This window comes from Manis javanica, chromosome 4 (assembly GCF_040802235.1).
Source record: "Manis javanica isolate MJ-LG chromosome 4, MJ_LKY, whole genome shotgun sequence".
Classification (NCBI taxonomy): Eukaryota; Metazoa; Chordata; class Mammalia; order Pholidota; family Manidae; genus Manis; species Manis javanica.
The window spans coordinates 24311478-24337806 of NC_133159.1; the positions used below are offsets into that span (position 1 = coordinate 24311478).

General features: G+C 43.3%; 1 protein-coding gene across 2 annotated transcripts; it reads left to right on the forward strand.

Annotated features, from left to right (window-relative positions):
- On the forward strand, positions 1-25521 carry ZBTB8B (zinc finger and BTB domain containing 8B). 2 transcript variants are annotated; one of them, XM_073233569.1, is made up of 5 exons: positions 1-182; positions 5364-6349; positions 9422-9496; positions 14621-14799; positions 17386-25521. In XM_073233569.1, the coding sequence occupies exons 2-5, from the start codon at positions 5407-5409 to the stop codon at positions 17701-17703; spliced, it is 1515 nt and encodes a 504-aa protein (XP_073089670.1). In that variant the 5' UTR covers positions 1-182; positions 5364-5406; the 3' UTR covers positions 17704-25521. The 2 variants fall into 2 exon arrangements, with proteins under 2 accessions (XP_073089670.1, XP_017527527.1); XM_017672038.3 differs by lacking the exon at positions 9422-9496.
- Positions 25522-26329: the final 808 nt, after the last annotated feature.

The window sequence follows — 26329 nt, forward strand, 5'->3', positions numbered from 1 at the left end:
CCTCCGGAGGGGGCGCCGGGCCATTGACCAACCTGCTGGCCGGAGGGCCCGCCTTAATAAGCCCAGAAGGCCCAGTGATTGGTCAGCTGCCCCGCCTCTCACCGGGAGGGCGACAGGTGAATGAAAGAGGGGCGTGTCGGTGCTCGTAGAACGACGGCCGCGCGGCTGGAACCCGCTGGAAGGTGAGAACCAAGAAGCGGGTTCACGCCGCCGCTTTCTTTGGCTTGGGGAGGTTTCAGGGCACCAGCGAGGTCGGCGGGAGACAGCGGGCAGGGAAGGAGGCCAAAGATCGTGTCCAGTAACTGGCTCTCCCGCGGATCGGTGGGCCCTGGCTACTCCCGAGACCTCCGGCGGGCGAACCTGCTCTGGAGGACAGAACGCTACCTCCCCTCTAGCGTGGGGAGGGTGGCCCGGCGGCGGATGCCCCGCCTTCCCGGTCAGTGGGCTGCCCTCCCGCGTTGTCCAGCCGCTGGTCGGGGTTCTGGTTCATTCCGATGGTGCCGGGGCGCGAGGGCTCGGCCGGGCTGGGGCAATTCCCCCCGCAGTTTGTCCGCGGGAGGCCATGGGAGGGCTAAGGCTTCGTTTTCTCACCCTCGGAAGCCAAAGATCGTGTCCAGTAACTGGTTCCAGTAATATCCGCGGGGTCGTCTGGGTCTGCACGGGGGAAGATACTGCTTTTCACTCAGGAGCAGTTAATCAGGTGACCCAAAGATGCAGCTGACCCTGAAATTCTCTCCCGTGGAAAATGGAAACTCGTCTCCCGTGTCATTCCCCTCCACTTCATGCGTTGGGGAAGGGAGTGACTTCCCCTAACCTCATGGTGTCGTGGAGGATTTGGGGAGTCACGTTGGCATAGTGGTTAAGGATGTCTACTCTGGAATCAAACTGATCCAGTTTCAATCCTAGCTTCCCCGTGTTGGCTGTAAATTTGAATCTCAACTTCCTCTCCTGAAAAAGAGGATGAAATGATCCTATCTACTGCACTGGATTATTGTGAGGTTAAAATTAATTAGTGCCTGTACAGTACTTTGTTCAGTGCTTCATGAGGAATAGTGCTCAGTAGTAGATGCCAACAACTGGTGGGCAGGTTTTCATTATTCTCATGTTGGTGAAACTGGAGGAGTCTTGTCAGAAAGTTGGTGGAATTCAAGGCTGCTTTTGGCACCAGAATGAACACAGTCTTGTGATCTGGCTAGAATTCCCTTAGGGGAATGTGGCCATTTGTTACAGGTGGTGGTGTTGGCATCTGCCCTCTCTTGGAGGACGTGTGCCTTTACTTGGTTCCTTTTTTTCTTTCTGCCATCTTTCTTGTGTCAGGCATTGTATGGCGCCAGTAACTGTAGAATTAAATTGGAACCAAGGAAAGGTTGGGAGGGTCTCTGCCAGAATGTGAGTACATGTACTTCTGAGAAGAGTATACCCTAAGAGCTTCTTTTCTGGGAGAAGCGGTGCCCTCAACATGTTCCAGGGATGCAGAGCACCGAAGGCAAGTGGACCTGGTATGAATAAATATTTCCACAGTGTACGCCAAGCACAGGAGTGGGGAAAGATTTATGGATAGATTTTTGCAACGTTAGGGAGTATTTATATGACCTAGTATAATCTAGAATATGTGAAAGATGGGAGTGCTCTGAAAGGAGGCCCTGAGGATAAGACCATTCCGCAATTAGGGAGTGTTGTGCCTACTTAGGTATTTCTCTCCTGGGTTTGCCAACTTCTTACCCTTTTGCCCCTCCTCCTTTTTAAAAAAATTAATAAAAACAATACATGCATGTAGTAAAACATCCTAACAGCACAGAAAGGTTGAAAATGAAAAGTGAAGGTTCCTCCACACACCTCCTACCTCTAGTCCATCTCCTCAAGGGTATCTGTTGTTAACTCTTGCTTGTATAACCTTCCAGAAAAAAATTGGGCCTATACCAGGAAAAGCGTATCTAAAGATGGGATCATACTGTACATTTTGTTTTGCATCTTGCCTTTTTCTGTCAGTGTACTTTGGTGACCTTTTCATAAAATATGCACAACTCCAGGGTTGCCTGGTATTCCACTGTGTGATTATACCTCATTGATTTAACTTGTCCCCTATTGGTGGACATTGAAACTTTTTCTGCTTTTGCACTAGTACAAAAACCTGGTGCAGTGGACATCTCTTAATTTATAATTTGATTTTTTGGGGGAATACATCCAAAAGGGTAAATTTTTAGCAATGATATTTCAGGGGCAAAAGATGTGTGCATTTTAATTTTTGATGACGATCACCAAATTCTCTTCTAGAATGGTATTACAAATTATATTCCCGTCAACTGTAGATATTACCACATAAAAAATGTGATTTTACCAGTCTGATAGGTTTTCTTTCAATTATGAGGAAGAGTAGAATGTAGAATTTAAATGTAGCATTTTCCTATATCTTATTTTCCCTTAATATTTTGATTGCCAGAGGCAGGAGCAGAAACTGCTGGGAAGGCTTGGTTGAAGTAGTTGGAAGAGGTGAGAAAGAAAGTGAAAACTTAGTCCTGTGAAAACTTTCAGGATTCATTTATTTGGGAAGAAGTTTTCAGATATCTGACAGTTCTCTTCCTTTCCCAACCAAAATGTTAATGTACACTACTTTAGATGAAAAAAAAATTCCCCAAATTATGATGTAACTTCCTTGAGTTTAAAATGAATATAAAAAAATAAGAATCTTTTTGACTTAGACCTATCAATTATAGCCCTGGGCTATAATTTAGTGATGTCCTTAGACCATTTTGAATATGTATGAGTATTTAATACCCTTAGCTAAATGGCCTTAGGCTGATATTTTGATTAATATCTATTAATCTATTAATAATCTATTAATCTAATAATCTAATAATCTAATAATCTATTAATAAAAGGCTAGGTCTTTTATTAATTAATTTATTTTCATAACTTACTACTTTTTTCTGGTTGCCAGTTCTCAGTTTTAAGTTTGTCCCTGTACTTGCTTACACAGGCTCCTCTCCACTTGTCTCCCTAATTGGTTCTCTAGTTTCTAAACTTTATGTATCACTGTTATAAATGTGTATAAAATAGGTGTAACTTGCCATTTAATAAGTTGGTTGTGGGTCTTTTAGGAGTAAAGTCTGTGCAGTTGGTGCACAGGCCTTGGGGAATCTCTTTTGCCAGGAGAAGGACCCTTTCTGGGGAGGGAGTGCCTGATTTTTGGTTGGGTAAGGCATCGTTGTGTTCTGTAGAGAGGAAGAGGTTAAATAAAGAGGTGTTAGCAGTGGTTGGCAGCTCTAACCAAGCCTTTTTGATTCCAGTAGAGGGAGATGATGTGTACATGGCTGTAGAAGCTTCTCTGAGCTCAGTGGTTCAGTAAGTACAAGGGGCAATTCATGGGTGGCTGTGGTTTGTGTCATGGGAAAAGATATAGGGGAGAGCTTGGGAAAGGAATGTCAGCATCTCTTTTCCTCTAGCAGAATTTTAAACTTGATTTATACCTATTCTACTTAGCAGTTAAGAGAGGAGTATTGCTTTATATTTAACAAACCTTCTTTGTCCAAAGCACGCTGCCAGCTGCTGTGGTGGATATCAAATGAAATAAGATGTGTCTCATTCCTGCAAAGGTTTGTAGTCCACTGACAGACAAGGGCCAGAAAATACGGAGTAAACCGAGGGTAGGAGAGCCAATCAATTGGGAGTCTCTCAGTTGCAAGAGATAGAAAACCCAACTCTGGCCAGCTATGGCAAAAAGGGACTTAATTGGCTTCTGGCACAGCGTGGGTTGGGCTCAGATGGTGTCCCCAGGCCCCATCTGTTGCTTCTGCCTGCTCTAGGCTGCTGTTTCCCGTGGTGGTAGGCAGCAGCATCCTTCACATCCCACATGCCCACAGAGCAGAGAGTACTCTTTTTTGGAACCCCCAGTAAACATTTCATTGCTTTTCATTGGCTCTGACCAAGCTACACAGCCATTTCTGAGCCTGTGGTCAGAGGGTGGGATATGTTGGTTGTTTTCACCTGTGTTACATCAAACATACTTGGAGCCTGGGGATGGCGCCAACTTGATGCAGAGAATGGTCCAGGATGGGGAAAGGGTGGTTCCCCCCTACGAGAATGGGCATCAAAACCGTAAGAATGGTGAATACATGCTGGCTAGCCCAAGAATTCACCAAATGTTCCCACAAAGTGAAGATAATAGGTGTGAGCTGAGTCTGTCTTGCCAGTCTGTGTGTTCCATATTAGGACACTGGAGACTGGACTGTAATTCTTAGATTGGGGTATTCTCTGTATTTTAAGCCTTGAAGAAAATGCAGTTGACCTTTGAAAAATTCAGGGGTTGGGGTGCCAGCCTCTTGTGCAGTCAAAAATCTGACTGTAACTCTTGACTTCCCCCAAATTTAACTACTTGTCTTGCCAATGGGTTTCAGCCCCGGGCAAGTTCACTATGGATTCATTGAGACCAAGGAATGACAATGGAACGTTCTTGGGGTGAAAGGGTTTATTACCTGGCTTGTTCTCCCGGCGATAGGTCGAGCACTAAAGTTACTCTGCATCCAACAGTCTGCAGTTCTGTAATCCTTCTTGTGTCTGCCTCGGCCCAGAGCACTGGGCAGAGCTCTTTATATAATGACTCAGTCAATAACAGCTCATTGCCTAGGGTGTGGAAGCAGTAGCCTAGCAGCAGGCCAGTTACATCATCAAGTAGTTTAGGTTCAGGTGAGGATCCTGGCCATAGGTACCTCATTTTATTCATACTACTAATAATCTACTGTTGCCCAGAAGCCTTATCGATAACAAACAGCCAATTAACACACATTTTACATCTGTATTATATTCTGAATTTTTACAGTAAAATAAGCCAGAGGAAAGCAAATGTTTTTTCAAATTATCACAAATCTCCAGAAATTTTCCAATATATTTACTGAAAAAAACCGCACATTATTAGTGGACCTGTACATTTAAAACCCATGTTGTGCAAGGGTCAGTTGTGAAGTGTTGTGCATAAGATCACGAGCCCTGGAGGCTACCAGACCTGGTTTTGAGTCCTGGCTCTGTTATAGCTGGATCATATCCTATCCTCTCTGAGTCTCAATTTCCTTATCAGAGAGATGGGGGCAAGACTGGTGTTTTATCATAGGGGTTTTATAAAAATTCATTGACAGAATCCAGGTAACACATTACATACTGTGTCCACGTGCAGTTAGCTGGAATTATTTTTGTTGTTTTTCATAAATTAACCTAGCTGGACAACCTCTGAATTTTGTTAGATGACAAACAGCCAGTATCATAAGACACTACTGAACTAGTGTCTTTGGAAGAATTTTTTTTTAAATTAAAAACAAACATCTTATTTGTAAGGTTGAGATTTGTGAATTAACTTAAAAAAATCTTGGCAGAGATACAGGCTACTTCTGAACAGCAGCAGCAGCTGGTGGAGAAATGGAGATACAGTCCTATTATGCCAAGCTCTTGGGAGAGTTGAATGAACAGCGGAAGAGGGACTTTTTCTGTGACTGCAGCATCATTGTGGAAGGGCGGATCTTCAAGGCCCACAGGAACATTTTGTTTGCCAATAGCGGCTACTTCCGAGCCCTGCTCATTCACTATATCCAGGACAGTGGGCGGCACAGCACCGCCTCTTTGGATATTGTCACCTCTGATGCCTTCTCCACCATCTTAGATTTCCTCTATTCTGGGAAGTTGGATTTGTGTGGGGAGAATGTGATTGAAGTCATGTCAGCCGCCAGCTACCTGCAGATGAATGATGTGGTGAACTTCTGCAAGACATACATCAGGTCATCCCTCGATATCTGCCGAAAGATGGAGAAGGAGGTGGCAGTGGCGGCGGCTGCGGCTCATCAGGTAGAGAGTGGAAGCCCCAGTGCAGGCAGGGAAGAAACCTCCTGTGATACCAAGAGCTTGGTCTCCTGTCTAGCAGAGGGAGAAGAGGGGGTGGACCGTCCAAGAGAGTCCCCTTATGGTGGCTGCAGAGGCTGCCACCCCCTGGAACTGGTGGTGAAAGACAACCAGGGCAGTGGCTCATCCGACAGTGACCTCTCCAGCCTGCCCAGACAGATAGAGCCCAAGGTGGAGTTTGACGCCGATGAAGTGGAGGTGGAGGTTGGTGAACAGCTGCAGCAGTATGCTGCCCCGCTCAGCCTGACCCACACGGACGAGCCCAGCGGCCAGGCCATCGACTTGGCTTACGGTAACTTCCACATGAAGCAGTTCCTGGAGGCTCTCCTGCGCAACAGTGCTGTCCAGGGCAAAGATGATGCAGACCATCCTTTTTCTCGGAGTTTGGAGGGAAGACCCGATGGTGCAGGAGGAGCCGTGAGTTCCGTGATGGGTGTCCAGACTGCCTGGTATGGAGAGGACTCAGGTGAGCTCCATTAGCACTCATCGTCTTGGCCAGTAGTCATGTAGCATGCACAGCTGTGCCTGCTGGGCTCCTGTCATCGTCAGCAGCGTGGTCATGGTCACCGCCATTGCCACCACCATCACTGTCACTACATTATCACTACCACCACCGCCATCAGTAGGTGTTAACTGACCACCCACTGTGTGCATGGCATTATCTCTTCATGTTTGCTAGTATTTTACCTCTGCAACTGGGAGATAAGAGTGTTGAGGGCAGTTTGAAGACATGGAAAGAACCTACTGTCTTCTAACCTGGAGTGAGACTGGTTAAGTTATTAAATGTCTTTGAAGCTGTTTTGCTCAACAGACAATCACCCCTGCCCTGCGTTTCCCACAAGGTTGAGGACCAAATGACAAGGTTTTCAAAACTTTGTCTTATGTGTGACAACACATTCTAGACAGGTAGGAAATTTATACTTCTTTGAGTCAACCATGGTGCCTGGCACATAGTAGACACTCAGTTAACATGTCGTGGTTAATGGTGTTGTCTACTCAAGAATATTTTAGAGTGGGCGTTTGGCTTCATGTGACTAAATTTCTTATATCCTTTGATAGGCTTCTGTGTTTTAAGAGGACTTGGTTGTTTCCCTGAACAATTCTAAGAGATGAGTTAACATGGTTAACTCTTAATTATGTTGTGAAGTATCTTGTAGGAGATAGAAATAGTCTGGCCGCCACCTTACTGATGAAAGTACCCTACGGCTTCCAGAACCTCAAGCCAAGAAATTAGTGAATCACAATTCTAATTTATCTGTCAATATTGAGCAGTGAAAGGATTTTAAACAAAGGAGATCAGCTGCTTTTGTTACCAAATAACTGTCTTTGCAACTTCAATTTCATTTTTTTAAAGCAAAAACGCTCTGTATGATTGAAACTAGACTTGAAAAAATTGAAAATGCTGTTTCTGGTTCTCAGAGACACTGGCTTACCCAGCGTTTCGAAGATAGTGGCTGTGCTCCGTGAACACGCTGTGGGAACATGGGGCCGTCTCATTTCTGGGTGTATGATAGTGCTGCACAGACTGCACCTGCCCTCTCACAGCCATTAGACCCACATTAGGCCCCGTGAGTTTGGCATAGGAAGTGTGGAGAAGCTGAGACCCAGAAAGGTTTAATGGATTACCTAAGAATGTGGAACGGTAAGTGGTACGGCTAAAACTAGAAACCTGGGCCGGCTTCATTTCACTCACTAAGCGAACTGTGAAGTGGCACAAGTGGATAGAGGGTTTCAGCACAGTGATTCAGTCTTCCAACCTCTCTGCTTATAAGCACAAGTACCAAGACTTAGTACTTCAGCTCTATGCCATCTTCATGCAAGTCCAGTCTATCTGTGAAGTCAGGTCTCCAACTACAGGGTGCCATGGCAAGGCAGCCCCCTGGCCCCCGGCCATGTTGTCTGTCAGGTTTCGATTCCATTCACGGGACTCCAGGGTCAACTTATTCCAAGTGCCAAGGCACTGAGTAGGACAGATTTGTTTAGCCATTGATTTATTTGCTTGGATTTTTTTAATCCAAAGTATATATACAAAGATAAGACAGATATAGATCCAGCCCTCAAAGAACTGATGGTATCTTAGAGGAGATGAGACGTGTGTAATTGGCATCACATCGTAGAAAGGTGCGTGACTGGAAGACAGATGGAGGTGTGAGTTTCACATAGCCCCAAAAGCAGGAGAATTGGCTTCTGACTGGGAGAATAAGGAGGCTTTATGAATGTGGCATCTGAGGATGAGGAGAGGAGACATGGGGGAAGTTGTTTGGAGTTCAGATCGTGGAAAATTAATGCCAAGACATGAAGTTTTATCTGTGGGCACAGTGGAAGTTTTGTAGTTTCTGAGCTTGGGAGGAGACAGGATCTGTGCTTCAGGGAGATTAATTTGGTCTCAGCACAAGATGGTGTGGAGAAGGGAGACCAGTTACAGTAATCCTGTATCCACGTTCATCCCTGACATTAGCAGACACTGTCAAATCATAAGGTCCTCCCTGACCTTCCAGCCCCAACTCCAGCACCTCCCTTTGCTTCTTTAAGAATTCATTTACATTGGCTATCTCCCCATCACTTCTTGGAAAGTTTATCTTTCCTCCACTGTTTTACTTCCCACTCTTCTCAGCCCACAACAGCCCAGCTTCTACGCCCTACGCACCGCTGCAACTACTATTATGGGGTCAGCTGTACATTTCTAGCTGACACAGGGAGTAATTTGTTTCAGATGTTAACCTTACTTAACTTCTCTTGATAGTTGACTCTGACCTTTCCTTCTTGAAATTATTTCTTTCCCCTGCTCCTGACACCACGAGTACCCATTGCTCTTACTTCTGCCTGTTCCTTTTCAGGCTCATCCTGAGGTCATTTAATGTCAGTGGGTCCAGGATTCCATCATTGGCTTGCTTCTGCAACATCGTATCATTCCTGTTCATTCATTTATTTAACAGAGCATATACTATATGCCAGACACTGCTAATCACAGTGAACAAAAGACAGTCCTTGTCCTCATGGAGCTGACATTGTACCATAGGAAAACAGGCAATAAACAAATAAGTAAATATATAACATGAAGAGGAACTAAAGCAGGGAAAAGGCTGATAGAGAGTGAAGGGGATGCTACTTTATTTCGTGTTGACAAGGAAGGCTGTTCTAACATGTGGCCTTTGAGCAGAACCCTCAGGGAGTAAGAGAGCAAACTGTGCAGGTATCAGGGAGAAGAACATCCCAGGCAGAAAGAAGAGCAAGGCGTGCAGGCCTGGGTGCAGGATCACACGTGGCTAGTAAGCCCAAGGGACAGCAGGATGCTGGAGCGGCTGGAGTGAGCAAGGCAGAGAGTGTTGGGGGATGAGGTCAGACACTGTGGGTGAGGGCGGACCACGTGAGGCCTTGAAGGCCACGAGAAGGCCTTTGGATATTACTCTGAGAAGGGAAGCCACTAGAGGTTCTCAGCTAGGGTGACTTGAAATGACATATCTTATAAGGATCCCTCTGGGTACTGTGTGTAGTAGCCTCCTAAGTGACCGTCTCTTTCCACCCTTGCTCCCTGTAGGCCGTGCTCCTCTCTGGTCTTTCGGAGAGCAAGGCTGGAAGCAAGACCACTTAGGAGGTCACTGCAGTGCTTCAGGTGAGAGGTGCTCCTTGAATCCATGTGGTGGCAGCACAGAGGGGATATGTGGTTGGGTGAGGACTACTGTCTCTCAGGGCCAACCACGTTTGCTGATGGCTTGTATGAGTAGTGTGAGAAAGAGAGAGGAGTTCAGGGTGACCCTGAGGTTTCTAGCTTGAGCAATGATTTGGCCATGTTGGTGATGCCTGTTGGATATCCAAGTGGGGAAGTTCAGGGAGCAAGCACAGCTATATGTTTGGAGTTCCGGGGAGAGGTCAGAGCTCAGATAGAAATTTGAGTCATTAACCAGTCCATGGAATTTAAAACCTGTATATCCCATTAACTTATAGACCTAGAAGGAGAAGATAAGAGATCTAAGGACTGAGCATGGGGAAAATCCAGCATTTAGAGGTAAGGAACATAGGGAGAAACCAGAAAAGAGACTGAGAAGGGGCAGGCAGTGAGGTAGCAGTGAAATCAAGAAAGAGCAGTGGATGCCAAGGGAAGAGTTTCAAGAAAAAGGAGCCATAAATTATGTCCAGTAATGGGCATAGGTAGGTTGAGAACTGATCATCGGTTTAGCGATAGAGAGGTCACTGGGGAGCTTGACAAGAGCAGTATCATTGACATGGTGGGGCCAGAGACCAAACGGAGTAGGCTTGAAAGAGAACTGCCGAAATGGATGTGAGGATAATGAGTATAGATGCTTCTTTCAAGGAGTTTTCCTGTGAAGGGAACAAAGAAATGCCTTGGTGGCTGAAAGGGGATATGAAGTCAAGTTATTAAGGTGGAGGAGCTGAAAGCATGTTTACTTACTGATGGGAATGATCCAGGAGAAGGGAGGTCCATTGATGATGGAGGAGAAAACTGATAGAGGGGAGTCCCATCTACAAGTTGGGGGATGGCCTGGCCTTGGCTGGGAGGAAGGACAGTTCGTTCCTATTAATAGGAGTGAAGGCAGATCATATGTGTTCCCATGGGGGCTTGGGGGTGTGGCTGGGAGCATGTAGAAGTTCTCTTCTGATTGCTTCTCCTCTTCAGTTATTCAGGAAGCAAAGGCAGCAGCTGAAAGTGGGGAGGGTGTAGGAGAGGCTGGAGATTTTAGCAGAGGGAGGGTGTAAATTGTTGTAGAGGAGTGGGAGAATGAATGAGCCAGGGAAATAGAGTGCCTGGGCAGAACCAAGGACTCTTGATATTAGTGGTCAGATGATGGTGATCAGATAGATTCAAGGTGAGACCAGAGCACACAGTTGTGTATTTTCCTCCAGTGATGTTAACTTGCCTTTTTTCAGGTATGGAATAGGCAGAGAGTTGTATTTAACCAGGGTTTAACCAGGTGAATGCTGTTAGAGGGAAGGAGAGGACTAAGACAATTGTAGTTGTGTGCAAAGGAGTGATTTCCCTAATGGACTGTGGGCACTAAACAGGGGAAGGAGAGGCGTGAGGACTTGAAGAGGTGAAGAGCAGTAAAATGGCAGCATAGTCTATGGCTCAGAGATCCCAGCAGAGAAAGGACACTTAGGGGGTGAGCTGGAAAGGTATGAGAGAGTGATTGGGTAGTGGGGTGCCCAAAGTGTGGCTTATGGTGGGAATACCGTTCTTGGCAATATCTAGTGATGGGGCCATGAGTCTGATGCCTGACTGTACATTAGAATGGGGAGAGTGCTTTACAAATATGCTGCTTGGGATGGAAATTGGATGTCAATATTTTTAAATTTTAAGTTTCCCTGGTGATTCTAATATGCAGGCAGAGTTGAGAGCTCTGGTCTGTGATTGGGTGACAAGGTAGGGTAGAGAACAATGTCTTTGGAGGAAAGAAGGTCAAGGGACAGAAAGGCCAAGTTGTTGAAAGGGTTATTTTTGACATTCACACCAAGAAGTCTGCCGGGTATTGTGTTTGAAGGCAGTGTGATCAAATCTCCAAGGAATGAGTAGGTGAACTAGGGGCTCCTGGATGCCTGTACCAAGGGGATGTAGCTGTGCTATCACCTGATGGTCTGAGCTTCAAAAGAACTTAGGGTTTTTTAGGATGGAGGGACGGTGGTCTGGAGATGACAGTGAAGCACAGGGAGTACTCTTCACATCTCCAACCCAGGGGTGTCAGGACTATGGATAAGGGAAGCAGGGTGCTCAGGGGAGAGCCAGGTATCAGTTAAAGCAACCAATCCAATCTGCTTTCAGGGACTCTGAACACTGTATTCTTCTTCCCTTCTTTTCCTGAGCTCCAGATTTATCTGTCTAACCTAGGTGTTCCCTCATCGATGCCCTGGGCCTGCCTCAAACAGTAACATCTGAACTGCACTCCTCATTCCTTCTCTGTCGCTGCCTCAGTTTACCCCACTGTTATCTACCAAATCAGCTAACCCGGAACCATGGCATTTAGAATCTTCTGTGTTTCCCTTCTCGTCTCTCCCCTACAGGGTCACCAGTACTGTTAATTTTACTTCTTAAACGTGTTTCCTCACCTCCACCTCCACAGCCACTGCTTTAGCTCTTGTTGTCTCCCATCCCGTCCCACCTGGACTTTCTGCCTTTAATCCTGCCTCTCTTAAATCCTTTCCCTGCATTGTTCCCAGAGGGATCTTTTAAAAGTCAAATCCCACCATGTACCTCCTTTGCTAAAAGTCCGAGCTGCTTACAGAATAAAGTCCAAGTCATGAGGTGTCATGAAAGCAGGGATATTTGTCTCTTCCATTCACTGCTTTTTTCTCAGGGCCTAGAACACAGCCTGACACATACTAGGTGCTCAGTATAAATTTGTTGAATAAATTAATGAATATGACCCTCACAGCCTGGTTCTTGTCCCTGCCTCAAGCTTATTCCTCACCCACCTACCCCGCCAACCTTGCTTTATGTTTCATATTCTCATTTACCTCCGTGCCTAAACATATGTTGTTCCTCTATCTGAGATACCTTTCTCTGGCTTGAACTGGTGAACTCCTACTCATCCCTTAAAGCCTTGCTCAAAATCACCTCTCCTGTGAAAACTTCTCTGAACTCCTAGTGAGAATTCATTATTTTCTTGTCTAATTTCTTCATCACTTTGAATTTTGCATGTGTTACATTATATTGTGTGAATTTGTTTACATGTCTTTTCTGATAGACTTAACTTCTTGAGAGAGGAGACGTGTCTTGGTAAAAACATACCTTGACACAGTGCCTGGGCGTGTAATAGGAATTCAAGTGAACTGTTGCAGTGGGGGAATCAGACCATGAGAGAGAAGGGAAAGTGTTGCAGTAATTTGTACTTTTCTGGGAGAGAAATGGTTTTTCCTTGGACTTTCCTTTTTCCCCCAAGGACTAACTAATGCTGGACCCATTGTACTCTATGTTTTTGTAACTGGGAAGAAGGTATAGTTCAAGACCAGGCTGAGGGGGATAAGGGACAAGAGAATTCCACACTGTCAGGAGTGAGCAGGACACTGGTGTTTCAGCACCAGTGTGATCAGCGAGAAATAAAATAACCCATCATATGTATGTGGTGATGAGCTATGAGCTGCTGCTTTTATTCTAGGAAGCAGATTTTGGAGTTACTACAGATAATGCAGAATATTAGGCATTATCCAGATGGGAACTAGAAACCAAAGAGAATAGTCTCCACCCTTACACAGAATGCTGCTGGATTCTCAGGTGGAATTCAGCTTGCCATAACAGCACCTCAAAACCGAAGGAGCCCAACTAGGTATCCTGAGAGGGTCCCAGAAAAAAGAAACGTCAAGGACCTCATGATGGTAACAAAAATGTGACATTTACAAGAGTTTACTAAGTGCCAAGTGCTGTGCTTCAGGTGCTACTTCATTTCATTCTTACCATGATCCTACAGGGTGGGAACTGTTATCACCCCTACTTTACAGATGAGGAAAGGAAGGTACAGAGACATTAAGTAAGATGCCCAAGGTCACACAGCTGGTAAGTAGTAGAGCTCAGTTTTGCATCCAGGTATCTGTGCCTAGAAGTCTTCAGTCACTAGTGCCTCCATTTATGATGATATGATATGCCCAGTCTGTGAAATCCCGAAGGGCATGGATAGAGGGAACAAATCTCGGAATACTGCAATAAGGGTAACTGAGGAGACTTGGAAAGAGCAGGTGCTATTCGTAGGGCTGATAGTCATGTTGTCATCTTAGGTTGTATAAGCAAGATGAAAAAAAAGGATTGGAAAAAGATTTCAATGAATTCCTGCCTATTTGATGATTTCAGATATGTAAAGTTAATATGAATTCCGAATAGTCTAGGGTCTGCATCATAGCAGACCTCTTCTGTATATGCCTGGAAGCTATTCTTATGGACTAATGTCAGAGAAAGCATGAGTCCTGGTCCAGCGGTCTGGTGCATCATAACGGAGTTTTCGAATTTTGAGGGTTATGAGCTAATTCAGGAGGTCTGTTAGTCAAAGGCTGCCATAACAGAATACCACAGACTGAGTGGCTTAAACAAAAGAAATTTATTTTCTCACGGTTTTGGAGGTTCAGAGTCTAAGATCAAGGGGCCAGCAGGGCTGGTTTCTGGTGAGAGCCCTCTTCCTGGCCTACAGACCACTGCCCTCATGCTGGTCTCCCATGGACTTCTGGGCACAAGCAGAGAGAAAGAGATCTCAAGTGTCTCTTCCTCTTCTCGGAAGGTCACCAGTCCTATCCGATTAGGGCTCCACATTCATGACCTCAATTAACCTTAATTACCTCCTCAAAGTCTCTGTCTCAAGTATCGTCACCTTGGGGGTTAGGGCTTCAGTGTATGAATTTTGGGTGAATGCATTTCAGTCCATAAGAGGGTCTCAGTCAGTACTGTCTTCAAATGAAATCAGGGAGAAGAGATGCTCTCAGTGTGAGTGTTGCTTTGGGAAGCCTTTCTGGTTACCCACAGGAAGGCATGTATGTTCTGAGGTTGCAATGTAAGCTGTGTTTCTAATTGTGAGCCTCAGAGAGGTTGGAGAGCTGGTGTCTTATGGCATTCCTGCAGCCGTAGATCAGAAGCCCACTTTACCCTCTGGCTGACTGAGAGCCGTAGTTAGAATTTACCGACAGCGTCTTGCTCTGAGCAGGTGGTACAGTTGGACTGGCAGCTCAGGATCCCACGTACAGGAGGGTGGCCGGTGTTGTTGCTCCCTGCAGCGCAGCTAAATCGGCCCATGTGGTTCCCCAGGTGATGTGCTGGTGGTCCCCATCAAGCTTCACAAGTGTCCTTTCTGCCCTTACACCGCCAAACAGAAGGGCATCCTTAAGCGGCACATCCGCTCACACACGGGCGAGCGGCCCTACCCCTGTGAGACCTGTGGCAAGAGGTTCACTCGCCAGGAGCACCTGCGGAGTCACGCGCTGAGCGTAAGTGTCCCTGCAGTAGGGGTGGGGGGAGGGGAGGGAGGTGGGAAGGTGGGGTCTTGACATCTGTCTAGTGTAAGGGTAGACCAGCCTGTCTTTTACTCCTCTGTCCCCTGGGGTATTATCAGAGTATTTTTAAACACGTGTTTCTACTTCTAAATTAAAGCTGGGTTGGTGGCCCTTAGAGAAAGTTAAACTTATATCGTAACAGACTAGTTTTTTTGGGGGAGAAGAGTCAAGAAAGTTTAGAACTGTGGCAGGAATGGTTGTCAAAAGGCAGAGAACAGTGGGGCTTGTGGGGCTGTTCCCACTGGTGCGATGCCAAACTGCATCCTTGGTTTCTCCCCCAGCACCCAGGGGAGGATGATGCCGCCATTGATAGGGCCACCTGTGGGCAGTAGAAAGGGCTTCAGACCAAGAGGATCTTTTCTCCCACAGGCTGCCCATGTGATTCTATCTATAAGTGGGTGCTTCCCACCAGCTAAAAAGTAGGCCATTTAGAGAGGCAAAGATGCATTTAAGATCATCTGTGAGCAAGGCAGTCTTTGGAAAATCCAACAGAAAAATGGTTTGGACTTCAAAGGATGCCATCATGAATGTGAAAAGACAGCCCACAAAATGGGAGAGAATATCTGTGAATCATTTATGTGCTAAGGACCTAGTAACTCTAGTAATAACCAGAATATAAAGAACTCTTAGAATTCAACAGTAGAAAGACAATGCAATTAAACAATGGATGTGAATAGACATTTCTCCAAAGAAGATATATACATGGCCAGTAAGCACATGAAAATACGCCCAACATCAGTAGTCATTAGGGAAATGCAAATCTAAGCCACAGTGAGATACTACTTCACACATACTAAGATGAGCTATAATAAAATAAAAAACAGGCAATTACAAAGCATTGGTGAGGATGCAGAGAAAGCAGAACCCTCATACACTGCCGGTGAAAATGTAAAGTGGTGCAGACACTGTGGAAAAGTTTAGTGGGTCCTCAAAAATTAAGCATAAAGTTACCATAGGACCCAGAACTTCTGCATCTAGGAATATACCCAAGAGAACTGAAAACATACAGTCATGCAAAAACTTGCACACAAATGTTCATAGCAGCATTATTCATAATAGCCCCAAAGTGGAAACAACTGATGAATGAATCAACAAAAAGTAGTATAGCCATGCAATGGACTATTTTTCAGCCATAAAAAGGAGCAAGGGGTATGTGGGAATGGGAGAGAGGTAGCAGTGAGTGGGCACAGGTTTCTTTATGGGGTGATGAAAATGGTCTGGAATTAGGAGGTGGTGATGGTTGCTCAACCTTGTGAATAAACCACGTAATTGTACACTTCAAAGGTGAATTTTATGGTATGAATTATGGTTTTGAAAGAATCCAGATTTAACATAAGTACAAGGTTACTGATTGCCTCTGCTCTCAGTGCTGGCCCTAGCACACTTGTTTGAGAATGGCCTCATCCCAAGGTTTTAAGTTTTTGTTTGTTTCCAAATTATATCTCCAGTCCGTCTTGGCAGCAGTAGGTCCTTGAGTGCTTCTAAGCTGTTTCATTCATTGGAATCTTTATTCCCTCTATCTTTGTATGTTACACAGAGTCCAGTGTACTGTAGCCCAAAGAGGTGGCATTCAAAGGCCCTGTCAGGTTGCAAAGGTCAGATATACGCTCAGGTTGGCTCAGGTGTTGGTGGTTTAGCATAGGAAGCCCAGGGCACCTCATGGACAGCAGGGACATTGGTCAGGATGTAATGGTCAGCTCCAGCGATCTGGGCATTGTGTTCTTGGCCCTTCTGTTACATCATTTCTCTCTGTCTTCACCTCTTGTGTGCATCCTCCATCCAGAGCTCTCTAAAAGAGAGGCTTTGATTTGATTTGGGCATCCAGGACCCCTTTTGGCTGGAGTTCCTGGAGAGTTCACATATTAGATGGTTCCTTATACAGAGGGGACCCTTGCAACTCCTGCCTTCAGAATGCTGCATGGGGCTGGAGGTAGGGTTTTTTTCTAGCACATAAAGTGCTTCTTATAAATGAGGAGTGCATTTGTCAATGAACATGCAAGTGCCACGTTTGGGGAATACACTGTCCAGCAAATCTACCTTCCTAATAATTAACCAAGTCCAAGGTACATAAGAAGCTACGCCTAACATCCTAATCAGTTCATCAAAGACCCTTTATATGCCAAGCACTAGGGGTATAGTAACAAATGTGACAGAGAACAGAGAATATGAATGAGTCCCTGCCCTCTTGGAGCTTATAGTCTAGTGAATTTTACCAACTATTTGTCAGCAGTACAACAAAATCAGACATGTGATAATATATAGCTGAGGGACCTAACCAGGAGCATCAGAGATGATTCCTTTGAAGGCACTAGTAGTGGGTATGCTTGTCCGTGGGGAGGAGGGCACATCCCATGCATGTCCAATGGCTCTGGGGTGGAAAAGATCTTGGTGAGGCTGCAGCTGTGGCAGAGAGAGCAAGGGGCCAGGTGAGGAGCAGTGGGTTCAGCCCGGGGCCAGATCATGGGGGGCCTTCAAGGCCAGGGCGCAGCCCCTCTTCTGGATGTTAACTTGTGATTTTAGGTGCACAGATCCAGCCGTCCGATCATCTGTAAGGGCTGCAGAAGAACCTTCACCAGTCACCTGTCACAGGGGCTGCGGCGCTTTGGGCTGTGTGACAGCTGCACTTGCGTTACAGACGCACATGATGATGAAGACGATCTGGTGCCCATCAATCTTAGCCTGGTGGAGGCTTCGTCCGAAAGCCAAGAGAAGAGTGACACAGACAATGACTGGCCCATCTATGTGGAGTCTGGTGAGGAAAATGACCCCACCGGAGATGATTCCGATGACAGACTGCCAACTCGGCCCACCTTATCAGATGCAGAGACGCTTACGTAGCAACAAATTGGTGTGCAAGAGGTTTTAGAATTTGTTATTGCTCATTCTGTGGTTGAAAGCCACCATTTGTCCAATTTTGTGGAATGCTGAGAGAAACATGTTTTCACTGTTAATATATTTGCATTTTCCTAAACCACCTGGTGGAGATTGGATTTTGTGACTCAAAGAATTCATGGCTTTTTAGTGTGCTGCCCTTGGTTTTGAGGACTTTGCTGGGCCTGAGGCTTCCTGCTTTCCCTGTTGTGCATCCAGACTCTGCTTAGGTGAAAGATAAAATCGCCATGCTTGTTTCCATATGGTCTCAATCCTCTGTTGTCACCCTCTTTCTCTGAAAAGGTGGACAAGAATGTATTAAGTTTTAAGATCAATCTTAACTTTTGTCAAGCTTCTCCATATGCATTCCATGTTTTAATTTTCTGATGAGGTATTAGAAAGCTTCATCCATATAAGGCAGGCTGGGCTGCCTGGCTACATGATTATAAAAGTTACTTTTTAAATCTAAGACTATAGTGTTGAAGGCTGGGAGTATTTATGTGCAGACAAGCATGGGAATGAGCTGAAAGGCTCCTACGGCACTCTGACTTGCCCAGTTGAATTAAACTTTAAATTAGTCCTGGGAAGGGAGCCTGTGAGCCCAGGTCTGGGTGGCTTTCCTGTCTGGTTTGGTATTTGACAATTCTACGCACACAGATAACCTATCTTGTGATCATAAGATAAGTCATTTGGGCTAAACTCAGAATGCTCCCCTGCCTTTTCCAGCTGTTTCTAAGAGCTGCTGCTGTGGATATAGCCATTGCCAACAAGCTTTTACTCATCATGAATATTCGTGAACTTTAATTGGAGGGAAAGTGTAAGCCTGTATAAACAAGTTATATTTCTAAATTGTTTACCTTTTACAAGATCCTCTGGAGGTAAAGAGGTTAGTAGAACTTTAGTAGAACAGGTTTTTAAAACCAATCTGCTTTTCACCCACTTTGCAGCCATACAATTATTCTGCCAAAAGAGGCTGTGCTTCTTTAAAAAGCTGAAGAGCAGGAAATATTGGGGATTAAGGATATTTAAAGCACTTTGATAATTTTGTCTTAGGTTAAAGTATCAAAAATGGATTTTAAAGAAATCCCTTTTCTTGCTATAATTTTAGTATGGTTGAGTTTCAAAAGGTGGTAAAGTCACTCTTCTTTCTGCCTCTGGAACAAAAAAGATAGTAAAAAACATAAATTGGCTTATGAACTGCACTTCTCAATAGACGTTAGAACCCCAGAATGGTGCTGCTCAAACTCTGTGCTCCTGACAGCTTAGCTGCTGGTCTCTCAATTCTTTGATACCTTCCACATAGTAGGATCCTGTGTTGGTCTGCAGTAGATTAGAAATTTAAAAACTGGTCTTTTACTACAGATAGCTTGAAAATTATTGTTTTAGATCAAGAGTTACCAATTGAAAATTAGCAAGGACCAGAAACACTTTTCTTACCTAAAATAGAAATATTAGCTATGTTTTAAAAGAGAGAGCTAAGCCAAAGGGAAACCTAAGTGTTTAGAAGATAACACCTGTCAAGGAGTTAGGTTTGATATTTTTGTTTATTCTGTTTTAATTATTACTGATGTTTTAGCAAGATGTTTCTACCTCACAGTTAACTTCTCTGCCTACTTCCTCTGGTAGGGCAATGATCCTCTTCAGGAACTCCATGACCTGTTTATATCACTGGGTGACAGGTAAAAAATTTACACTACAAATTTAACTGTAAGACAGTGGCTTTGAACTGGGGGTGATTTTGCCCCCCAGAGGACATCTGGCAAAGTCTGGAGACATTCTCAACTGTTAAACTCAGGGCAGAGTGCTGCTGGCATTTAGTGAATAGATGCCAGAGCTGCTGCTAAACACCCACAGTGCATAGGATGGATGGCCCCTTACAGCAAAGAATCACCTAGTCCAAAATGTCAGGAGCACCAATGTTGAGAAACCTTACTGTAAGATACAGTAGGATTTTAAAAATGACCTTTAATGAGTGAACTTAATTTTATGTTGTATTTTAGGCTACCTTTTACCTTATAATATTTAATAGGCCCTTATGCTTCTACAAGTTTTAGAAAATAGTGGATTAGTAAAATGGGGAGCTGAGGCCAAATTGTTTATAACTTGCCCAAGATCTGATTAGGTTTGTGATATGGAAACTTAGATATTCTGATCAGATTTATGCCCCCAGAACCATTATTAGGCTCTGATCACTTTATTAAATTTTAGAGTAACAGAATCGTTGGGAGGAAGACGGAACATGAAGCTTAATATTTAAACGATATCTTTCTTCCATAATGTCTAAGATTGCTGCATTCCTGGTGGCATTTGGAGTTTGTATTGGCGTTGGTAATAACTGGGCTGCTGAATTCTGTTGCTTTTAGAGGAGATGCTTCCTTTGTCTGGACTGTCAGATCATAAACTGTCTTCTGTTTTGAATTTATATTTACATCTGGTGGTCAGTAACTTTGTGGTTTAATTTGTGGAGTTGTTTTTTAAAAAGCTTTTAAAAACTTACTTTTATAATAAGTAAATTCACAGTTGGACCCCACACCCGACCGTTAGTGATTTAGTTCATATTCTGGCATCTTTCTGGCACATTCAGTCCAAGTTCACAAAGGGATACTTTTGTCTTATCTTAGATACACTGTATGGATGGGAACAGGATTCTTACTTGTAATGGGATTAAAGAACACATCCCTGGGAAGTTATTTCTCTTGGGGGAAGAGGACAGGCTTTCATAGCAGGGGTGGAAGAAACGTAAATAAGGCCTGGGTATCTGTAACAAATTAAGAAATGACATACGGCTGCATGGCTTCTGGTCATTTGACAGAAAGATGCCCTTTTTTTAAAAAAATTTTTTATTAAGGTATGATCGATATACACTTTTATGAAAGTTTCACATGAAAAAACAGTGTGGTTACTACATTTACCCATATTATCAAGTCCCCACCCATAACCCCAATGCAGCCACTGTCCATCAGTGCAGCAACTTGCCAGAGATCCACTGTGTCCCTTCTCTGTGATACACTGTTCTCCCCGTGACTTCCCACACCATGTGTACTAAACATGATACCCCTCAGTCCCCTTCTCCCTCCCTCCCCACCCGCCCTCCCGCACCCCTCCCCTTTGGTAACCACTAGTTCGTTCTTGGAGTCTCTGAGTCTGCTGCTATTTTGTTCCTTCAGTGTTGCCTCATTGTTATATTCCATAAATGAGGGAAATCATTTGGCATTTGTCAGAAAGATGCCCTTCTGATGTAAATATTTCAGTGATCACTAGACTTTGAATGTTTCTTAAGAAAGCTACTGACCTAGTGGTCTGCAAAATGTTGTGACATTGAGTATTCTGGGGGTACAGGATACTGTGGTGGGTTTTTTTGTGAAGTGATGGTGTGATAAACCCCACAGAGGGGAAGACAACAGGTGGGGTTGCATATACTGATTCCGGGGCCAGTGGAAAAGTCTAGAGTGGCCTTTGGTTAACTGAATTCAGACTGTTTCATTTGGACTTTTTGGTTTTTCTTGTGTGTCCCTTGTGCACTGATAATAGAATTATCTCTGTGAAGTCTAGTGTAAGGGGATGGGAGTGGCAAAGGCTTAGGATGGGTGAGAAGTTCCTATTACATGTTTGGGGTGTTAGCACTGTACTTCTTGTTATTTTTCTCTTGGAGTTTGCCTTCTGCTTCCACGTGGTCACACTATCTCACTATCTTCTAACCCAAAGAAGGGAGATTTTATTTAGTAGCTTATGGTGGGTCAGGTTTTCATTAATTTTTTTTACAATATTTCCACCAAATATTACTGGATTCCTCAAACTTTTCATTATCACGCTGAAAATTTGAATTATTTTCTTCCCATAATGTTTCTGTAGAGATAAACGAAGAGTTTTTGTTTGGTAGGAGTAATGGGTTAGTTTCTAACTTGCCCTGGTTTTAGAAGGCAACACTAACTCATACCAGTGAGACCAGATGATGTGGAACCTTCATAACCTGAGAACTTTTAGCATCTGCTCTGACCCTCCAGGTACATTATTTTACTACTGCCAGTTCTTCATGACAACTGTGGTTTGGGGGAGCAACTTTTATATCCACCATTTGATGTTTGGACCTTCATCAGTAGCATATTAAAAATCAGTGGTGGTGGGGATTATGTGGTTGAAGAAAGTTTAATAGTACAACTTGGGGATTTTAAGGGGAGGCATCAACTTGAGGTATATGTCTTGGTGATGTGTAATGGATACAGATTGTCATGCAGACAGTGAAGGGCATGATCATGATCTTTTTGGAAGCAGGAAAATATGACAGTTTCATATCTTTCTACTGTCATTAGTCCCTGGGGAACATCTACTACAGTTGACCCTTGAGCACATGGTTTTGAACTGGGGGTGGGGGGTCTACTGAATATGTGGATTTGTTTCAATAAATATATATTGGAAAATTTTTTTGAGATTTGTGACAATTTGGAAAAACATGTTATTTTCTCTGGCTAACTTTACTGTAAGAATACAGCATATAATACATGTAACATACAAGATATGTGTTAATCGACTGTTCGTGTTATCAGTAAGGCTTCCTGTCAACAGTAAGCTGTGAGTAGTTAAGTATTGGGGGAGCCAAATTATATGCAGATTTTCAACTACATGAGGAGTTCGCACCTCTAACTCCTATGTTGCTCTGGGGTCCACTGTACTGGTAAAAAAAAAAAAACAAATAATAGTACTATAGTGTCCTCCAGCGTCTACTGAGGTTTAGCCGAATGTTTAGAAACATTTAAACTCAAACTGCCACACTGAGCATCAGATTCACTTAGGACAGGATGGGAAGCACAGCTCACTAGTGGGGCAGAACCAGAGGTTGCTCTTCTGTTGGAGTTCCTGCTGCTGACTGTGTGTCACAGCTTAGGTGCAAGGAGCAGACCCATGCCAGGCAAGTGTGGAAGCTACCCTGGCTTAAAAGTTTCTTGTCTCACTGGAGCAAGTATCTCTTAGAACAACTCCACAGACATAGCTTCCATAGCTTCCAGGGCCCCCTCAAGAGACACGTCTGTTCCAAGAGCCACTGTCCTTAGGGGAGCCCAGCACTGTGGCTTCCTATCAGATATTTCTTGTTCTCCCAATCCAATGTAATTTATCAATTGGGGGTCATTTTTACCATATGTAATGTTGCCTAGCAACACAGTTGAGATGCTACTCTTTATTAGGTTGCCAGGGGAACAGATCTAGAAAGTTCACCAAAGGTCAAATGCACACATTCAAGGGGAAAGGTTCTGTTTATCTTTTTATGGATAGGATGCTGAGCAATTGCACAATAGATATGCTACCTTGTTCCTATATAATATAATCAGAGGAGTTTCTATGAAAATATAGCCAGCACCAACTCATTTTCCTCTAAGAGATCATTCTTTGTGCTTAGCTACTTATGATTAATACACTGTTGGCAGATTTTGCTGAGGTATGCATAAGAATTGGGTAAAGAATCAAAATGGTCCCATCAAAATGTCATATATCCTTTGGTGTTCCTCAGGGTAGACAGGTATGATATGACATACTATGGTGACATTATTGAATGGAAATTTCTGGGGATTCCATCAGTCACACTTTGATGGGAATCTGTGTCCACCTGGCAACTGCCAAACACGAGGCTCTTGATTGTGTCACCTCGTGTGGCTATGGCAGGTGCTGCTACTTTGCCTGTTGCTCCTGACAGATCAATACATGACTATAGTTGGCTACTTACTCAACAGTGACCCAACAATTATTTATGGAGTCCTTATGTATCAGGTACTAGGGGTATGTCAGTGACCAAGCACAAGCCCTGCCCTCAAGGAACTGGCAGTGTGTAATCAGGGAGACTAATAGTCAAGCAGTTAAAACAATTTTGGGTGTGACAGTAGGGGCAGGGATGGTGCTCTGAGAGTGCTGGTGGAGCACCCAGCTCCATGTCGGAGCCTCAGAGAAGGCTTTCCTATCTAAGCCACTGTTATAATGGTCCTTCCCATCTACTAAGCTTCTAGCTTTGGGATACAATGTATTTAAATAGTTTCTGACATTCCCTGCCTTTTCCAAATATGGGGGCATTGGACATGAAGAGTATTTAAATTACTTGTTTTACTCAGGTATGTAAAAAATACTGTAAACATCTCAGAACATCCTTTAGAAAATATGTGTCAGATACTATGGTGTTCTTATTTTAAAAACAAGTGCAACAGCAATAGCTTCCCAGGATTTTGACTCTGCGCGTAAGATGTAGAACAACTGTGATAGATGGGGAGGGGCTCCTCTGCATCTGGATGGGGGCTTGGCTGGCTCTTTCAACTAATTCATACCCCAGAAACCAGATAGATATGGGACAGAACTATTAAGTCAAAGGATTTGAAAAATAAAAGGGACCTTAAAGATGTCTAGTTCAACTCCTTTTTACAGAGAGATGAAATGACCTGTTCCTAGTTCCCACACAGCTTGTTACGATCAGAAACCAGGTCCTCCCCAGCCAACGCTGAGAGCAAACACGCCTGGGCAGGCAGGAGGACCATCCACGGATCACATTTGTTTCCTTGGGTACCCATCAGACTAAAAGCACAGAAGAGGAAAATGCTGTCTTAGCCTCATGTGGCATTGTGTGATTACCTTCATTCTTGGAATGCTTGGACAGGGAGGGGGAAATCACATCTTGAGCTTGGGGAGTTCGTTTAATTTCTTTGCCTATAATACCCACACATATCTAAAACAACATAAACACTATCATCACACCCACACACACAATCAAAATCTGTATTGTCCACTTTTTTAGAATGTATGTATATTTGATTTTTATGTATTCATTTTGTAAAAACTTTCAAAATTAAAAAATATACAACATTATCCTGATTTTTTTCTTTTGCCAACTCTCTAACTGGTTTTTTAAATATAAACTGGTCATAATTCAGGGAGGTTGACAAGGACAATCTTATTTGAAACAAAAACCCACATATTTTAAAATCAGCAGCCTGTGTAATATTACAGTATTGAGTGAAAATGTATTTTAGTTAGTTCTGGACTCTGGATTTTAATAAATTTACTGGAAAAGCTAATTTTATTTAAAGGCCTGCAATAATAGATAACAGTTATTAGTAAAGCAGATTAGCCACTTTACAATATAAAAATACCTAGAAGCAGTGATCCTGGTTTTTAATGAAATATTTATCAAGTTTAGGATTAAAATTAAATGCAAATCATCTTTAATTTGGTTAAATCAACCTGGGGTAAACAGGAAATAGACTCAAACTAAATTTTGTTCTGCTTTGTATAAAGTCAGATTGAGCCACCCTGGTGACAAGCTTAGAATAGAAACAGCATTATCCAGGTTCAAGAAAAATCTTTTGTTCCTTTATTGATCATTTTGTCTTTAGAAAAATGCAATTTAATTATTTTCTGTTCTAGTCAGAATTTAAAATTACCTAAATTAGATAACTGAAAATTTTAGAATGATTAAGGTCAAAATGGTTAAAGCAGGTTCTTTAGAATGAATGAAATGAATTAAGGATTGGTTGGTCCTCTCACATGAATGAGTTAATAAATCTTTTATAATTTAAATTTAGATAAGCATTTTTCTCAGTGCAATTATTTTTCATGTGATTCTAATAAGGCATTTTAAGAATAAGATATTAGTTAAGAAAAAGAAGGAAATCTATTAAATAGATCTCTAAGCTTTCATCAAACATCTTTTCCCACCTCCCTACCCCCTGGTGTCAGGACCATTTACTTCCTTATATAGAGTTTCTGCGCAGAGGGTCCCAAGCTAGGACATTTTGGATTCTGTGAAAGAAGGCTGACCCCCACTTGGTGAGTGGGTAATGTGGGATACAATAGAAACAAAAACTAATGGCAGACAACACAAAATAAAAATGACACAACCATTCTAAGCTCTGAGCTCTACAGTCACACTTTCCAACAACTCTTAGAAGGAAAATAGAAACTGACTTTCTCTTTGGCTGCCAAGTTTCCAAGTGGATTAGTTCCTCTTACAAAGGCACTTGTCAAAACTGCTATCCAAAAAAAGAGAAGATGAAGCTGGAAATGATCCTGCCATTAAAACAATAGCAGCTGATGTCTTTTTTAAGGATTGGGAAACTTTTGCTTTTTGGAACTTAAATGGTCTTTATGTTAAAGTGGCTGGGTACCAAGTCTTTGTATGGTTCAATGTTGTTCAGGTTGTGTGTTGTTTTGCTGTTTTTACTTTTTATATAAAAAGAACTAAAAATAAAAGAGAATAAAGTAATAAATGAATAAATATCTATATAATCTAGATCTAACTTCTCATTTCTGCTCAGCATTCTATTTTTAATATAAATCTTTAAGACTTGTATTTTTGCTTCAAATTTTTTTTCCTGCTTAAATAACAGTTTCAAATATTTTATCTTTTGAAGACAGGAAGTTGGTTCAGTTTTAGCAATGTATTGACGTAATTCTACATTTTAAATAGAGGCTGCATTTTTTATTTAAGATTGGCTGGGCTCCCTGCCAGCTCTTGAGAAAAGCATTTATACCCTGTAGATTTTTTAAAAGATTCTCCATAACAATATAGAACTAAGTTCACTTTCCATCTGTTTGAAGACCCACTAACTTCATTTGGTAA

Excerpts from the sequence above, each read along its gene's own strand:
- ZBTB8B (XM_073233569.1), top strand. The coding sequence starts at position 5,407 with ATGGAGATACAGTCCTATTATGCCAAGCTCTTGGGAGAGTTGAATGAA. Across the intron at positions 9,497-14,620 it reads AGGTCACTGCAGTGCTTCAG|GTGATGTGCTGGTGGTCCCC; the intron begins GTGAGAGGTGCT and ends GTGGTTCCCCAG. Across the intron at positions 14,800-17,385 it reads TGCGGAGTCACGCGCTGAGC|GTGCACAGATCCAGCCGTCC; the intron begins GTAAGTGTCCCT and ends TTGTGATTTTAG.